This window comes from Bubalus bubalis, chromosome 6, assembly GCF_019923935.1.
Source record: "Bubalus bubalis isolate 160015118507 breed Murrah chromosome 6, NDDB_SH_1, whole genome shotgun sequence".
Lineage (NCBI taxonomy): Eukaryota > Metazoa > Chordata > Mammalia > Artiodactyla > Bovidae > Bubalus > Bubalus bubalis.
The window spans coordinates 114,966,652-114,984,507 of record NC_059162.1 but is presented as its reverse complement, the minus strand read 5'-3'; the positions used below and the strand labels follow the sequence as shown (position 1 = coordinate 114,984,507).

Here is a 17,856-nt window from a genome sequence, read left to right as displayed (position 1 = left end):
CCTGTCACAGTACAACCAAAATATCTGCAAACATTATCATTATTATTTTCCTTCACAAAAAAAGCTCCAAGGAAGAAGAAAATGCCCAAGATGTTAATGTTAACAGTGGAAAGGACCTTGGAGTAAGCATCCTGCCACATACTGAAGTGTAGCCTTAGGTAAGTCATTCAACCCTCTCGGGATTCAGTTGTCCTATCTGTAAAATGGAGATTGCTTCTAGCTTAAAAAAACAAAAAACCAAAAAAAACAGTATATCTGTTATGCTAAGACACTGTAATTCCAGGACCCACCCAAGAAGAGCCTCTGGTTATCTGGGCAAAAATGGGATGACCACAGCAAAAAATAACTCTTATGGCTAACATACATAAGCAGCAAGCTAATATATTATATAAATATATACGCACATCAATACATATATAAATACACACACTTAGATTCTTCATTCTCTGAGATGAATTGGTGGTCTGGTGGTTGAATCGCTCAGTCGGGCCCTACTCTTGCAACCCCGTGGACTGTAGCCTGCCAGGCTCCTCTGTCCATGGGGATTCTCCAGACAAGAATACTAGAGTGGGTTGCCATGCCCTCCTCCAGGGGATCTTCCCGACCCAGGGATCGAACCCAGATCTACTGTACTGCAGGCAGTCTCCTGCATTACAGGCAGATTCTAAACTGACTGAACCACCAGGGAAGCCCAGATAAACTAGTGAAGAAAGATATATAAATTTTCATTTTCCAGCAAAGTGTGATAGGGAACAAACACCAAAAGACCTTGGTTTGAATGGTTCCCTTTGAAAAGCTTCCTTCCTACTTTGCACCAACCTGGCACAAAGTCCGGCTCCAGCAGCACTCTCAGCAGAGCTGTGGTCTGATAGATACACTGACAAGCTTTTAAATGAAAGAAATTGACAGCTATTGGGCACCCCTCAGGATTTGCTGAGAACTGACCAGGTGCGCACCTCCCAAGCCTCTGGTCAGCCTTGTCTGGACACTGCTACCCACCCTCAGATCTGTCTCGCCAGGTCCACTCACACTCCCCACCCCGCGGCCCCTCCAGCTCCTCCTCAGAGGTCCAGTTCAGTTCAGCCGCTCAGTCGTGTCTGACTCTTTGCGATCCCATGGACTGCAGCTCGCCAGGCCTCCTTGTCCATCACCAACTCCAGAGCTTACTCAAACTCAAACTCAGGTCCATGGAGTTGGTGATGCCATCCAACCATCTCTTCCCATCCTCTGTAGTCCCCTTCTCCTCCTGCCTTCAATCTTTCCCAGCATCAGGGTCTTTCCTAATGAGGGTCCAGCGAATTTCAGCTGAAATTTCAGCTCAAAGGTCCAGCAAATTTCAAACTGTCCCCTTGTCCCCCTTTCCCCAAAAAACAGAGGGTCTAAACAAGCACTTAATTGGTTCTCAGAAGGTAAATCAATGGAAGACGATAAAAAAAGAAGAAGAAGAAGAAAAAAAAATCACACCAGAACAATCTTAGCTGTCCTTTCTTGCAGGCTATGAAATATTTTTGAGTTGTACATATTATGACATCAAAAAGGGTCAGTATCAGGCTTCACTGGCGCCTCAGTGGTAAAGAATCTACCTGGCCAATGCAGGAGACATGGGTTTGATCCCTGGTCCGGGAAGATCCCACCTGCCGTGGAGCAATGAAGCCCAGGCACTACAGCTACTGAGCTTGTGTTCTAGACTCTGGGAGCCGCAACTAACAAGCCCATGGGCCACATCTACTGAAGCCCGTGCTCCTAAACAAGGGGAGCCACCGCAATGAGAAGCCCTCAGACCGCAGCAAAGAGTAGCCCCCGCTCACCACAACAGTGAAGACCCAGCATGGCCGAAAATAAGTAAATAATTTTTAAAAAGCATGAGCCACTCAGTCGTGTCCAACTCTTTGCTATTCCAGGGACTACAGCACGCCAGGCTCCTCTGTCCATGAGATTCTCCAGGAACACTCCCAGCCCTGGGACTGAACCCACGTCTCCCTGCGTCTCCGGCACCGCAGGTAGATTCTTTACCCACTGAGCCACCAAGACAGGGTCGTGTGAACTGTTCACACTGGGGGGGCGGTCAGGTGCAGTGTGTGTGGGAACTCACTGTATGATTTTTTACAGCTTTCCCACACATCTAAAATTATTTCTCAATAAAAAGTTAAAACCTTTAAAGTCCTCCTTTAGTCCTGTACCACATTTACCTGTTTGTTCCTATTCAGCCAATTTTAAGCCAAACGGACACCAATTCTCATGTGCTAATTATGATAAATACAGTTTCCTGTTTTCACTTCATATTTTCTAAACACTGTTCACACTTCTAAAGAGCCTTGAAATTGACCATTTTAGAGGCTGTATATTCTACTACCGTTTAGTTGACAGTCACTAATTTAACTCCTTGCTTGTTGAGTATTTGTCATTCCCAGGGTCTCAATATTATAAATAAACCTGCTATGAACATTTTTGTATACTTAAAGTATTTTTCCCTTTCTCCTACTGAATTATTCTCTTGGGATAAATTTCTAGAAGAGCAATTACGGGAATAAAGTGAATACAATTTTTTGTCCTTTATATACTGCTAGTTTATGCTCCAAGAGGGCGGGGCCAATTTTCAGTAACATAGCAGTACATTTCTAAAATTCTGTTCTTTCCTAGTTTTTGCTAAGACCAGGGTTTTAGCACATTTTCTTAACTATAAGCCTAAGTACAAAATGATTTCTCATTGTTTTAAATTTCTAATACTTCAGATATGAGCAGAGAAAGGCCGCACGCCCATCCACATTTATTTCCTTCTTGTGGATCTTCATTTCCAAATCATCCCCTGTACATTACTCATATCCTCAGTGGTATGTTGGCACAGGTGGTACATGTTTCCAGAAAATTCTTTGTTCTGCATGTTAAAAACAATACAAATTATTTTTCTACGGAAGAACTTCTTGGGGATAAACATTCTTGTTTGCGGGGACGGATCACTATCACAAAGGCTATGGTTGATGTAGACTGAAAGTGAAGTCGCTCAGTCGTGTCCAACTCTTTGGGACCCTATGGACTGTAGCCCATCAGGCTCCTCCGTCCCTGGGATTTTCCAGGCAAGAGTACTGGAGTGGGGTGCCATTGCCTTCTCCAGGGGACTGAATAATGGGGCAAAAATCTGGCAAATATGAAAACAGTCAAGTTAAAATCTGCAGGTTTGAATTGAAACAATTTTTATAAACAATATTACATAACGAAGACATTTATTTAGATGAACTTTCTTCTGCAGTGAAAAGGTTTTAGAAGAAGCCAGCTTTCTAAAATCATCTTGATCATTGCCAGAGCTTTCACTCTTTGAAGATGAAAAGGTGTACCTCTTGTGCTACACCTAAACAGAGTATTCTATGTACAAGAATCAGAGTTAAATTAAGAGAAAGAGAGATTAAAATTTATCCTGCATCTTAAAATCTAACAATATAGAGTATGACCTCTCCGATGTCACACATCCTTTAAAAGAAACATCTTTCTGTTTCAGGGAAAGAAGAACCCCTTACGCTACTGACCTACTCCGTCTACTGTATATACACTTGCTGACCTCCTTGCCCTGCCCTGTGGACCCCCAGGAGAGACCACCAGAGGGCACGCCCCTCTTACCCCACCCCCCCCTCCTGGCTCCAAAGCACAGGAGAGCAGAGAGCATGAACGATGCACGTGCCCACGGGGCAGGGAAGACAGAGGCAAAATCCCAAGACCTGACGAGGTATCAGGGCAGCGAGGAGAGGGGACACTGCATCTCCTGGAATGGAACGCACGAGAAATGGGCCCTGAGAACAGGCAGGCTGTAACAAGCACAAACTGAGGGGCCAACCAAAGCTGGGAGCTCAATATGCATGAGGACGGAAGGGAAGGAGCCCCAAGGGACCCCGGACGCCTGGCCATCTGGCGATGCTGGCATCTCTCGTGAGCCGGTCCCTCTCTGGGCCTGCGGGTGACCTTGAGCAGCTGAACCCAAGGACCGCGGTTGGTCCAGGTGCCAGACAGCACGTGCTTTAGAGGACAGCCCCCCATAAACACCCTGCTCTGCTGGAACCCCACAAGGCGGATACCATGACGTGACCTTTAGCCTGGTCTAGTAAAGATGGTCAGTGTAGGCACAGATTCAATCAGGGGCAGATGGCAAAGGCTCTGATGGTCACACATGCTAGACAATTCCTGGGTGTGACCCCCACCTCCGCCCTCATAGCTCGGTAACCTCGGTGGGGTGACCTGACCTCCCTAGGCCCGGGATGCCTCATCTGTCATGGGCAGTAAGTTGTGTCTGAGGTTGGCGGAGAATTAAGTGAGGTCATGTGACTAAAGCATCTAACACAGTAACTGATACAGAGTAAGAGCCCAGGAGGACGGTCAGCGTTCTCATTATAAATCTAACACATCAACGATCTGGTCAATTGTGATGGCTTTCTAAGCAGGCGGAAACATTAGCGAACAAGCAGAGCAGGGTATGGTTCTGAGTGAATAGGGGAAGACTAGCTTTCGGAAGGGAGAAGGCAATGGCACCCCACTCCAGTACTCTCGCCTGGAAAATCCCATGGATGGAGGCACCTGGTACGCTGCAGTCCATGGGGTCACGAAGAGTCGGACACGACTGAGAGACTTCACTTTCATTTTTCACTTTCATGCATTGGAGAGGGAAATGGCAACCCGCTCCATTGTTCTTGCCTGGAGAATCCCAGGGACGGCGGAGCCTGGTGGGCTGCCGTCTATGGGGTCGCAGAGAGTCGGACACGACTGAAGAGGCTCAGCAGCAGCAGCAGCAGCCTTGGGAAGGCACTAAGATGTAATAGTGTTTCTTTATTTGAAGTATAGCTGATTGACAGTGTTAGTTTCAGGTGTGCAACACAGGGATTCAGTTACACACACACATCCCCCACCCCCCACATATACATATTCTTGTTTAGATTCTTTTACTCTATAGTGTCATTCCAAAATTCTGAGTCTAATTCCCTGTGTTGCACAGTAGGCCCTGGGTGATCTAATTCAGATATAGTAGTGTATATCCAGGCTTCCCTGGTAGCTCAGCTGGTAAAGAATCTGCCTGCAATGCAGGTTCGATTCCTGGGTCTGGAAGATCCTCTGGAGAAGGGATAGGCTACCCACTCCAGTATTCTTGGGTTTCCCTGGTGGCTCAGCTAGTAAAAGAATCCACCTGCAATGTGGGAGACCTGGATTCAATCCCTGGGTGGTCAGAAGATCCCCTGGAGGAGGGCGCGGCAACCCACTCCAGTATTCTTACCTGGAGAATCCCATGGACAGAGGAGCCTGGCAGGCTACAGTCCACGGGGTCACAGAGAGTTGGGCACAACGGAGGGACTGAGCATGGCACAGTGTGTATCTGTTACTCCTGAATTCCGAACTTATCCATCTCTCCCACTTTCCCCTTGGGTACCTACAAGTTTGTTTTCTGTGTTTGTGAGTCTATTTTGGTTTTGTAAGTAAGCTCATTTGTAACATGTTTTTAAATTCTACATATAGGTGATATCATATGGTATTGGTCCTTCTCTGTCTGACTTACTTCACTTAATATGATGATCTCTAGGTCCATCCACGTTGCTGCAAATGGTATTGTTTCATTCTTTTATATGCCTGAGCCATGGAGAAGGCAATGGCACCCCACTCCAGTACTCTTGCCTGGAGAATCCCATGGATGGAGGAGCCTGGTGGGCTGCAGTCCATGGGGTCGCGGAGAGTCGGACACGACTGAGCGACTTTACTTTCACTTTTCACTTTCATCCATTGGAGAAAGAAATGGCAACCCACTCCAGTGTTCTTGCCTGGAGAATCCCAGGGACGGGGGAGCCTGGTGGGCTGCTGTCTATGGGGTCACACAGAGTCAGACACGACTGAAGTGACTGAGCAGCAGCAACATTCCACTGAATACATGCACATCTTTTTTAACCCTTCACCTGTTGATGGACACAAAACTTGACATTCTGACAGCCAGTGTGATTCTTCCTGCCAGAAAGCAAGGTGCTCACTTGTTTCAGACTTTCTATTCACAGAGAAGGAAATCCGAGCTGGCCTTGAGTGAAGTCACTTCAGCTGTGTCCACCTCTTTGCAACCCTATGGACCATAGCCTGCCAGGCTCCTCTGGCCAAGGGATTCTCTAGGCAAGAACACTGGAGTGGGATGCCATGCCCTCCTCCAGGGGATCTTCCCGACCCAGGGATCGCACTTGTATCTCTAATGGCTCCTGCATTGGCAGGCACATTCTTTACCACCTGTGCCACCTGGGAAGTTGGCCCTAACAGTCATAAGATGCACTGTTGAGAGAGGGAGCTACAGGCTGAGCAAAAGGGAACATTTCTTTCCTGCAGGATGAGGCTTCTCTCACTGCGGTGGTCTGTCTTGTTGCAGAGCACAGGCTCCAGAGCACTGGCCTAATATTTGTGGGTCACAGGCTTAGCCACTGCAAGGCAGGTGGGATCTTCCCAGACCAGGGGTTGAACCTGTATCCCCGCATGGGCAGATGGATTCGTTCCCACGAGACGACCAGAGAAGACCCCCGCTTAACAGTGCTAAAGTGCTTCATCTGCATCACCTTGTATTACCCTCCTGTAGCCCTTCTGACCAAGGGAAGGGTTAGGTTAAACTGCTCTGTAGATTTATACATAAACTCTAGGCCTTGTATTTTGTGGTCGATGTCATTTCTTGCAGCATTTTGAGCATTTTGTACAGACCATGCCACCATCCACCTACACGAGCCAAAGTGTCAGGGGGCTGTGGAGGGTCTGCCCTCTCATGGCAGATGGACGAAGGGAAGTTCCCACCGAGGCATCCAGACCTTCCAGAGTGTTCTGCCAATGACACTGTGATGGCTGAGGAGCCAGATGAAAAGCATGTGATGCCCCCACCTGACCCATTAAATTAATCATCGTAATTGGCGACGTCTGCCGGGATCCAGGCTGGATGTGGTCTTCCCCGGGCGCTGTGCACCCAAGTGAGGTAAATTAGGTTTCAGGGCGCCAGGTCGGCGTCAGCAAATTACCTGCTTCTGGGGAGCGGACTGGGCCCCGGTGGGTGCAGGCAGAGCTGATTTGCCACATGGGTGAGCAACGTCTTCTCAGGGTGCTGGTGCCCAGGGGCCCCGCTGTGGCTAGGGGCAAGCAGGAGCCCCGTGGACATGGCCCCACGTGTCCTGGGAGAAGCGCAGGGACCTCTGAGGTCAGGGGCAAGCAGGAGCCCTGTGGACATGGCCCAATGTGTCCTGGGAGAAGCGCACGGACCTCTGAGGTCACGGGCAAGCAGGAGCCCTGTGGACATGGCCCCACGTGTCCTGGGAGAAGCACAGGGACCTCTGAGGTCAGGGGCAAGCAGGAGCCCTGTGGACATGGCCCCACGTGTCCTGGGAGAAGCGCAGCGACCTCTGAGGTCAGGGGTAAGCAGGAGCCCCGTGGACACAGCCCCACGTGTCCTGGGAGAAGGGCAGGGGCCCCGCTGTGGTCGGGGCAAGCAGGAGCCCCGTGGACACAGCCCCATGTGTCCAGGGAGAAGGACAGGGCCACCTCTTTCTTTCCTATCCAGTCTCTCTACAGTTTCATCTCGCTCATCAATCTTGCTCTCTCTGTAAAAGCAGATGATGGCCGGATGCCTGACCAACTGGCTGTGAACGGTGTCAGACGTTCTGGGGACGTCAAAAGTGAGTGGCATCAGTGGCTTTTATTCTGAGGATGTCACACAATCCAGCCCCTGGTGCGCGTTCCAGGTACCAGACCACGCAGGTCAGAGGCCTAGTGGCAGGCTGGCCAGGGAGTTAACTCGAGGTTCCTTTCACTGAATTGATAACTGCTGCTTTCTACTCGACTGAGAATCAAACACATGCACGGCTCCACAGCGGCTCGCGGTGATGGCAGGGTGCTGGGGAAGGCCACCCAGGCCGCTCTGCCTCTATGTCCTGGGAAGGGCTTCCCCACGGCTTCAGGGGCTACAGGAAGGGCTCTGTGCTCACTGGTGGCTCCTCTGCCCCAGAGGTGGCCAAAGTTCCATCAGGGTTCAAGGCCAAAATTCAGAATTCTTTTAAAAGTCACATGAAACCATAAAGCATCTACAGTATATAGCACAAGGAATTCTACTCAACATCTGTGATAATCTGTAAGAGAATAGACTCTAAAGTACATGTGTACCTATAACGAGGGGTTTCCCGGCTGGCACTAGTGGTCAAGAATCCTCCTGCTACTGCAGGAGACATAAGAGGCGTGCGTTCCATCCCTGGGTCGGGAAGATCCTCTGGAGGAGCGCATGGCAACCCACTCCTGGATTCTTGCCTGGAGAATCCCCGTGGACAGAGGAGCCTGGTGGGATACGGTCCATGGGTTGCAAAGAGTCTGACACAACTGAGATGACTTAGCACGCACGTGTGCATACATATAACTGACTCACTTTGCTGTACACCTGAAACTAACACAATACTGTAGATCGACTCTACTCCAATAAAATTTAAAAAGGGAAATAAAACGCTCCCAACTTAGGTTAATAAAAAGAAAAGAAAACAAATAGAAAACCAGGTGAAGACACTTAGTGTTTGGTGTTTCCATGGATCCCAGAATTAAGCAGCTGACCTGGGTCTCCAGCAGCACCTCAGACCCAGGTTCCGAGAAAGTGCCCCTGGGCTGGACCAAGCAGAGCTAGGGCCGCACAGAGCAGGCGGCTCCCAGGCCCGCCGCAGCCCAGCTCCCCGCACACACTGCTCTGCCTGCGTTTGTTCAAGGACATCAGGGACTTCTTTCTTCCAAAATAGCAACCGGTGGACGAAATTAAAAAAAAAAAAAAATTCTGAAAGCAGGAAGCAAGCAGATGCAGTGTTTTGCCTGTTAATCTCTAACAGCTCTCTGAGCCTTGCCAGCGCTTAAATCTCCAAGACAAAAGCCACCAGGCCAGGGGCACCCCAGCCTCGCCCAGACAGGCCTGTGGGGCCCTGCTGAGGGGGTCCACGCAGACTCTGAGGGGTCCTTGCTGCAGCCGGATTTACAGGGGGGCATTTACAGTGCTCTTCTGGAGTCTCCCCACCCAACTAACCTGCAGAAGCCCACCCCTTAGGGCTCACTTGTCAAGGGGGGCCGGGGGTTGGGAGGGATCTGGACCAGATAAACACCATCAGTCTGTCTGCAGGGGAGGAAGGACAGACAGACAGACAGAAGCGTGATAAAGCAGACAGTATTCTTCACTTTTTCACTCTCTGAAACCCCACGAGACAACACTTAGTGAGGTGTTTGCTTGTTTCCCCTTTTGTCCTCACATACAAAAGATACATCCAGGCCTTTTCCACGGTGTGAGCAGGATCAACTGACCATGAACGTTGTTGTTCAGTGGCTCCGTTGTGCCTGACTCTTTGCGACCCCACGGACTGCTGCAGGCCAGGCTTCCCGGTCCTCCACTGTCTCCCGGGGTTTGCTCAGATTCACATGCATCGAGTCGGTGATGATATCTAACCCTCTCATCCAAGATTCTACCAATTCAAATGTTCACACTCTAGTGTGTGTTACTGGGTGCGAGGTGAAGCCCTGAGGTCTGTGTTTTCAGGGTGAACATCAGAGGCAGGAGGAGTCCGGAAGGGAAACAGGACAGGCTGAGTATATGGACCATCATATAGAGATGAAAAAACTCGGGAGAGAGGGAAAAAAAAAAAAGAGCACACAGCTGCCGTCCCCCAAACAGACCTCCCATCTGCCACCCACGATTTGCATGTCACCTTCTCCGGGCTCATTTGTACTTCATTAACTGCCATTGACTTAACAAGATTTATGCAAATGACACCATAGGAGCTCCCTAACTCCCACTGCAATCAAGTGATTATGTATGTGCAACTCTCCACAGCAATGAAAAATTAATACGTGACAAGCCCACTCGCCGCTGAGCCGGGCCTCTGGCTTTTTCTTTTCCTTGCTTTTTGCTTTTACATTTCTATTCGACGAGACCTGATCGCCATAGTTTAGGAGAAGGAGGAGGCTGGGAAGAGGAGGCAGATGGAGGAGGAGGAGGAGGAAGGAAAGGCAGACGGAGAAGGAGAAGCAGACTTCTCTGAACTGAATCTCCACTGAGACTCAGAAAGGACAAAGAACGCGGAGGTGGGCCCAGGTCCTCAAAAAATGGAAGTTATTTTGCAGAAGACAAGTCACATTCTCGATGAGAAAGCTTTCACGGGGGAAGGAGGGGAGACAGGATCACTGCCCACCATCCGTGGACAGCTCCTCCCATGCTGGGCTGAGGACAGCCTCCGTCTCACAGCCAACGGGCGAGCTGTAAAACGTGAGCTGGACGTGGTTAAAATAACCCACCGGAACACGCTCTGTCTGCAAAGACACGCATCAGGCTACCAAGCGTGATGGAGAAACAGCCTCACCCGTGTCCTGAACTGCCCCCGACAAGACTCCTGTGTGCCGGGGTGGAGACAGAGCCTGTGATGATCAAACATACCGGCCTGTCCCAAAGCCACCCCCAGCCCAGCCCCAAGACCCGGAGGCTCAGGAGGAGGACTTCTCTGTCTTTAGGGCCCGTGAGCTGGGGTTTGGGGCCCCAACACACAGACCCAGTCCGGAACGGGGACTGAGAGTGGAGACAGGGGCTCAGATGCTGGTGGGAAGAACAGGCATTGGAGACGGGATGCAGGGACCTCAGGCAACCCCGGACAGACGTGCGAGGACCCGTGTCCCTGCAGACGTGCGGTTCTGTAGGCATATCTCAGAAGATTCCTCTCCTTGGGCACGAGGTATTTGAGGCTGGGGGCACACGTTTAATTCAAGGCATGTAACTCTGCTTCCTAAGCTTTCTTTTTTTTTTCTTGGCTGTGCCGTGTTGCTTGTGGGATCTTAGTTCCTCGACCAAGGATCGAACACCCTCGGCAGTAAGAGTGCAGAGCCCTAACCACTGGACTGCCAGGGAATTCCCTTCCTAAGCTTTCTGAAGGCTTCTGGCCAACAGGCAGCGTAGGGTGCATGGGTGCATGCTTGCACCACAAGGATTTAATTTAAAAATGAAGATAACACAGCTATGTCAACTGTGGCAATGTTGAGGGTTCAGAGAGATATTACGTGAATGCTTAGCAAATACTAAGCAGTCACTTAATCGTTTAGGTCTGCAGTGTCTAGAACATTCTGGCAGGTGCTGCTCTAACTGAGCCCCATCTTCCACAATCCTCTCGCTTTATTTCTACTAGCTGATGTCATCCCTGGCAGGCTGAGGAATCCAGACTACCTCTAAGGGTTTCCATTCCTTTATAAAAATACAGATGAATCTATATGTCTGTGTGCAAATGCACATCAGCCTGTGCGGCCCACAGCAAGGCTCCAAAATGTCCTGAGCACAATGAATCTGAAAATCTGGTTTTACCAGAATCTAAAAATCCTCTCCGGCATCTCCTCATCTCAGCATCCCAAGGGACTCGGTATTATCCGGAGCCCAATTCCCAGATGTGGAGGCCAAGGCCAGGAATGTTCTGCCTCGAGGGGACTCTGACCGGCCAGGTGCGGGCTCCGGGACGTGGGTTTCCCACGTCTGTACGCACAGGCAGCTACGACAGACAGGAGCTGGCTGGGCTGCCTGCGTCAGGATGCCCCAGGAAACCAGATCACGACTGAGGGGTGAGCTGGATTATTTTGAACATTTACTACTAAAAGGCTTCCCAGGACAGGGTAATACCCGACTTACCCTTGACCGTCAGCCTCCAGCAGCACGCAGATGGAAAGCCTGGCCTGTACAGCAAGCCTTGTGCAGAGGGGCAGGGCAGAAACTGAGGGGAGGGAGGCCCCACCCACACTGGGGACCAGCCTGACTGGGGTGGCGGCCGGCACGCCCACCCGAGCTCACGGGGGACGCGGTCTAGCACCCCGAAAGGAAATGTCCCAGGATGTATATTTTAAATGAGAGGAAAAGAGTTCAGTGATTTTCCCAATTCTAGTTGAAAGAGCATCAACAGGATGAAAATTACACATTAAAATTGCCTTATGTGGAGAGGTAAGTTTATATCAATAAGTAATTGCACAAAAGAATAAGCAACTGTGCCTGCATCTGTACAGGAGAGAAAGCCTTTAGGAGCAGTCAAAACCAGACTCACAGACACAGAGGACAGACGTGCCAAGGGGGAGAGGGGAGGAGGTGCGAGCGAATGCACCGGGGGTGTGGGGTTAGCAGACACCAATTATTCCACGCGGGACGGATCAACCACAGGGCCCTGCCGTAGAGCGCAGGGGACTGGGTTCAGTATCCCGTGAGAATCCACGGTGGAAAAGAACATAGGCAAATATATGCATATATATGTGTATACACACACACACACACGTGTGTATATGTGTGTGTGTGTGTGTGTGTGTCAGGGGGCTGTGTTTATGGGGCTTTCCAGGTGGCGCTAGTGGTAAAGAACCCACCTGCCAATGCAGGAGACATAAAGAAACTCGGGTTCCATCCCTGGGTCGGGAAGATCTCCGGGAGGAGGAAATGGCAGCCCACTCCAATCTTCTTGTCTGAAGAACTCCACAGAAAAAGGAGGGACTCCACGCACCAAGGGCTCACCACGCATATAGTGGCGTGCTCAGCCACTTGAGTCGCGTCCAACTCTGCAACCCCAGGCTCCTCTGTCTACGGAATTCTCCAAGCAAGAATTTTGGAATGGGTTGCCATTTCCTCCTCCAGGAGATCTTCCCGACCCAAGGATCAAACCCGAGTTTCTTATGTCTCCTGCATTGGCAGGTGGGTTCTTTACCACTAGCGCCACCTGGGAAGACCCATAAATACATATGAATGTATGTGTACATATATATATATACACACATATAATTAAGTCACTTTGCTGTACAGCAGAAATTAAACACAGCATTGTAAATCAACTATGCTTCAATTAAAAAAAAAAAGTGCGAACAGCAGGAGGAGGGAAGGAGACTGCTCTCAGTGGTTCTCTGCGCCAGCCTACACACCAGTTCCCCTGTCTCTGAAGGTGTCTTGTGAAACCCCGTGGACTTCCGCCTGTCTCACCTGTGATGCTGGGGCCCGCCCCACGCCTGCATGCTGAAACTGCCCCGGCCCCAAGTGAAGCCGGAGGCTACCTGTTTCAAGTGGAAAGACTCTGGGCCTCCCGAAGGGTGGCCAGCGCCAACACGAGCTCCCACAGGATTCGAGAACGTGTCCAGGTACCAGCGCAGACGCAGAGCTGTCATCCTGCCCACTGCCTCCTCTTGCCCTTAAGCAGAAAACACTCGAAGCCAACCGGCCTTCTTCAGCAAACTAAAAGACGGCATTTCCAGAAGCCACGCTGCCGGGCTGAACACTTTCATTTCATTTCCCTGGGAACTATCACAGCCAAATAGGTCTTGTGAATTCCCCTTTTCCTTGAGACATAAAGTCATTTGGTACCCGGCTTCTGGGCTAATGAAAACCGATTCCAGGCTAGCGACATAGGCCAAAACAAATGCCTGCGTTCGAGTCCTGTTGTGTAATGAGGAAGTTTAATTAAGGCCCCACATTACAGCTGTAAATGTTCCTTTATATAATAAGGTCTAAATGAAACTGAACCTAATCAAAGTTACAATTCCTTCATTAGCAAATTACAAACAAGAGCCCACAGCTGACACACCGGCTATGATTATCACAACTAATTGCCTCGTTGTTACAAACCAGCCTGAAACCGTGTTCAGATGTCCGTCTGCGAGAGCAAATTAGGGCCACGTCGGGCTATTCCTGTGATCACAAGGGGCTCTTGTACGGGGATCTGATTTACCCCTGTCGCCTGGCGGCCAGCGGCCCAATCAAAGCCGCGCTACAAAGGCAGCCTTTGAAGCCAGCGAGTCTCGAAACGCACTCCATATGCAGGCGGGCAGACTGCACTTCATTAGGCCTGTTGTCACATTTCCCCTCTTCTTATTCTAATGATCCTATTTTAATACACACAGGAACCTCTTCTAATTGATGTCAAGTGAGTGACTTCTACATTCATCAGCGGAGCACATCAAACAAACCTTGGCGCACGAGCCAGCCTCACGGCGAGGAGAGACCCGGGGTGTGTCTCCAGCTACAGGGCCGGGCACGGGGGAGCCGCGTTACCTGTTTAATTGGGATGGCTCGACCGCTCCCGATGCTGTCCGCCCGACTCTCCAGGCCTTTCTTCTCTTTGTCTGGGTCACTCCCTTTCCGAGACTGAAAAGCAAAAATAAAGTTAGCATTTGGGGAAGGGCTGCAGTTCACAGACTGGGGAGGTGAAACCCACCTGCATAGCTTCTGCAAAATGCACAGACCCTGAAGAAGCCCTGCACAAGCTGTGTGTGTACTCCCATGTACGAGCTGTGTGTGTATCCACGTGTACCAGCTGTGTGTGTACCCACACGTACCAGCTGTGTGTGTACCTGCGTGTACCCCCATGTATGAGCTGTGCGTGTACTGACATGTACCAGCTGTGCGTGTACCCACGTGTACCAGCTGTGTGTATGTACCCACATGGATGAGCTGTGTATCCACGTGTACCAGCTGTGTGTGTACCCACGTGTACCAGCTGTGCATGTACCCCCATGTATGAGCTGTGCATGTACCGACATGTACCAGCTGTGTGTGTACCCACGTGTACCAGCTGTGTGTATGTACCCACATGGATGAGCTGTGTGTGTACCCCCATGTATGAGCTGTGTGTGTACCCCCATGTACTAGCTGTGTGTGTACCCACGTGTACCAGCTGTGCATGTACCCACGTGTACCAGCTGTGTGTACCCCCATGTACGAGCTGTGCATGTACCCCCGTCTTTGAGCTGTGCATGTACCCCCGTGTACAAGCTGTGCGTGTACCCACATGTATGAGCTGTGCGTGTACCCACGTGTACCAGCTGTGCATGTACCCCCATGTACGAGCTGTGTGTGTACCCATGTACACGCACACATATCCCAGGAACAGACTGCTGTGCGTCCATTGTCACCGAGCCATCATGTCACAGGGAATTTTCTAAACTTTCCTTCCCACTTTTCCACTGCAAAATCATCTTTTAATTCTTTTGTAAAGAAGTTCAAAATTCAATTACGAGAAACCAATGGACCATACAGGAAAGTAACGCCCAACAGGAAAACACATTCCGAAGCTGCAGTTAAATCCAGCCGAGGAGAAAAGGACTCCTCGCTGCTTGTTTGGGAAACCTGTGACATAAATGTATATATTTAATTAACATCTGAAGGATTTTAAAAATTCTATTAACGTCTCAGCTGTGCAATTCAACGGGATACTCCTAATTCATATCGAGCTGCCATTAACGTTCCTTTTTATTGCTTCTGGAGAGTCAGAAAAGAGCGAATTCAAAGTTAAACTAGTGTTAAGATACCACAGAAAATAACCAAGGGGAAAGGAAGTTGAAGATCTCTTTGGGGGTAAAATATCAGTACTTTGGGGGAAAATGAGTGGCTTTGTTTGCCAAGTTCCTGACAGTTTTCTTGGCAATAATGACGTGTGTGCACGCCCAGGAGGAGGGCGGCCAGCAGGGAGGGTGTCAACGGGGGCCCCAGGGAAGCCACCCCAGGACACCATGACCTGGGGACGTTGAAGGAGCAACCACAGCTAAGTCTCCATCGCTTGGTGGCATGAGAAACTGTGAGCACGATGATTTTCTGACAGATTTATTTTATTATGAGAGAAAGATCTGAGACTCGTCCTCCTTAATAACTGTGCTGACAAGTGACAACGCCACCCCATTACTTTTCAATGGGAACATTACTCACACAATATTGAAAATGGAGAAACATTTTCATGTGCTTTTCAAATCTGAGATGATATATGGAATGAGCAGACTTTGTGGTGTCCAGTGCGGCAATGAGAAGCTAATGAAATCCAGTTTTAAAGGGTGTGAGACGGCGCAGCTGATATACGCGTATATATATATTTTTAATATTAAAGGGAGTGATGTCATGGGGTATGAGGAGAAAAGTTCCCATGACGTAAACCCAGATCAGGGACTGCAATGAGCCCACGGGCTCCATAGAAGACAGGCTTCCCTGATGATGCTAAGAAGCTGGCATTATTTACTGAGCACCTACTCAGAGCCAGGCACCGTGCACTTGCTTTTCTTTAGGATGCTAGAAGCTTGGAATGAGGTACCAGGAAACGAACAAGCAACACATAGAAAGTGGTGGAAGAATGTAGAAACGTGATGTTTAACCTTTGGGCTCGGTGGGAAATAATTCCTTGTCATGAACTTTAAAGAGTTAGGGGCTCACTTTTCTCTTTAATTAATTAACTGTTTAATTAATAACCTGTGGTAAGAGCTATGTAACAGCTCTTATATAAGTTCTCTTTCCCCTATGTCTCAGTTCATGAGAAAGCTGGAATTTGAGGTTTCTATTTGTAAACGAGCTTCAAAGCTCACAGGGATGACATTTAAAATTGTTTCAAATCAATAGAGACCACTAATGGTACTTTGGAATTTTAAGAACTCTGAATTTCTAAATCTGGAAATCTGTCTTCATTATTCTCTATTAATCAGAATAATTAACAAAACAAACATTAAAAAAAAAAAATTAACATGTTCCTCAAGGCAGCACATCTGTCTCCACAGCCACTCTGTTGTCAGAGAATTCCAGATTCCAGAGGAAGCAGGATCAGGAACTAAACTCCACGTCTGATCACATACCCTGAGATGAATGAGGTAGAAACTGAGGGAAAACTTCCCCGCCAAAATGCAGCAGAAATTCCCGATGACTCTCACACTTGGCTGGAGAGAACCATAAAACTAAACCTTCATGGACGGAGTGGTGATAATTTGTTAGGCAGAAGGGTTTACTGTCTCTCCATCCTATAGTGACTTTCGGTACAGCAGTCTGTGAAATATATCATAAAACAGAAATCCAACAGCCAAACTGCAACAAACCCGTTGGACATAAAACACCGCAGCACGTATAGATTCCCAGTTAGTTCTCCTGCTATTTCTGCCAGCCCTGAGACTACATCACCCACAGCACAGCCTCACAATGCCACTCAAATGGCTCCGCGAAAGCGTCAGATCCAAAGCTGCCCTGGGTACCGCTGCTGGGGGGTCAGGAGTGAGTGTGCAAGGCACCCACCTGGCACACCACCAGAACCCTAACAGGAGTTTATCACACCCAACACAGAAAGCCACGGGGGGCCGGGAGAGCGACCGCAGAGCCTCTGCACAGTGAACGCAGCAGAAAGGAAGGCTAGGATAAACCTAATCACCACCTCCTTCGTCAGAGACACGTTCAGCCGCCCCTCAGGTGATAAAGGAAGCAGTGAGGGGCGCCCCACCAGCGGCCTGCTCCCGAGAACGAGCATCGTGGCCAAATGCCCTCGCTACCACACCGAGACCCAGCTTCCCCCCTGCAACCGATGAGCGAGTCCAAGCCTGCTGGAGCGCACGTCACAGGACCCTCGCTCCCTGCCCTGCAGAAGACAAAATACTATTCAAACAGGTCTATTTATACTATCAATTCTGCTGCCGTATTTTTTTTACAGAGAGTCTCTATGAACTGGGTAATGGCTTTACACAATCTTTGGTTACTGGGTATGCTTGGCTCTGTTCTGGGGTGTCGGCATTATATGGCAAGCTTTGAGAAATACACATGTAAGTGACATCAGGATTATAAATTGTCCACCGGACAATTTGCGGACACGTAGAGGAGTGAGTTTAAGCCGTGGACGCAGATAACAGACACTGCATCCAAAGGAATGCCGATGCCCGGATGCGGGGCTGGGGGGATGGGGGATGGATATTCTGGAGGTGCGCTCTTTATCTATGACGGGGTTATTTCTAGAAGAAGTAGCAGCAGTGGCAGAAAAATGCTCGCAGTCTATGAGCTGCAGGGTGAGTATATGCATGTGTTTTAAAATTCCTGTATGTTTGCAAATACTTCCTAATAAAACATTTGAA

General features: G+C 49.4%; 1 protein-coding gene across 12 annotated transcripts in view; it reads right to left on the bottom strand.

Annotated features, from left to right (window-relative positions):
- The window catches only part of AGAP1 (ArfGAP with GTPase domain, ankyrin repeat and PH domain 1), a 559,406-nt gene that overhangs the window by 257,978 nt on the left and 283,572 nt on the right, over window positions 1–17,856 (bottom strand). For all 12 annotated transcript variants that reach the window (XM_025289491.2, XM_025289492.2, XM_025289493.2 and 9 more), the window contains one exon: window positions 14,045–14,137. In XM_025289491.2, the coding sequence (XP_025145276.1) occupies window positions 14,045–14,137 (93 nt within the window). The remainder of the gene's footprint in view (window positions 1–14,044; window positions 14,138–17,856) is intronic.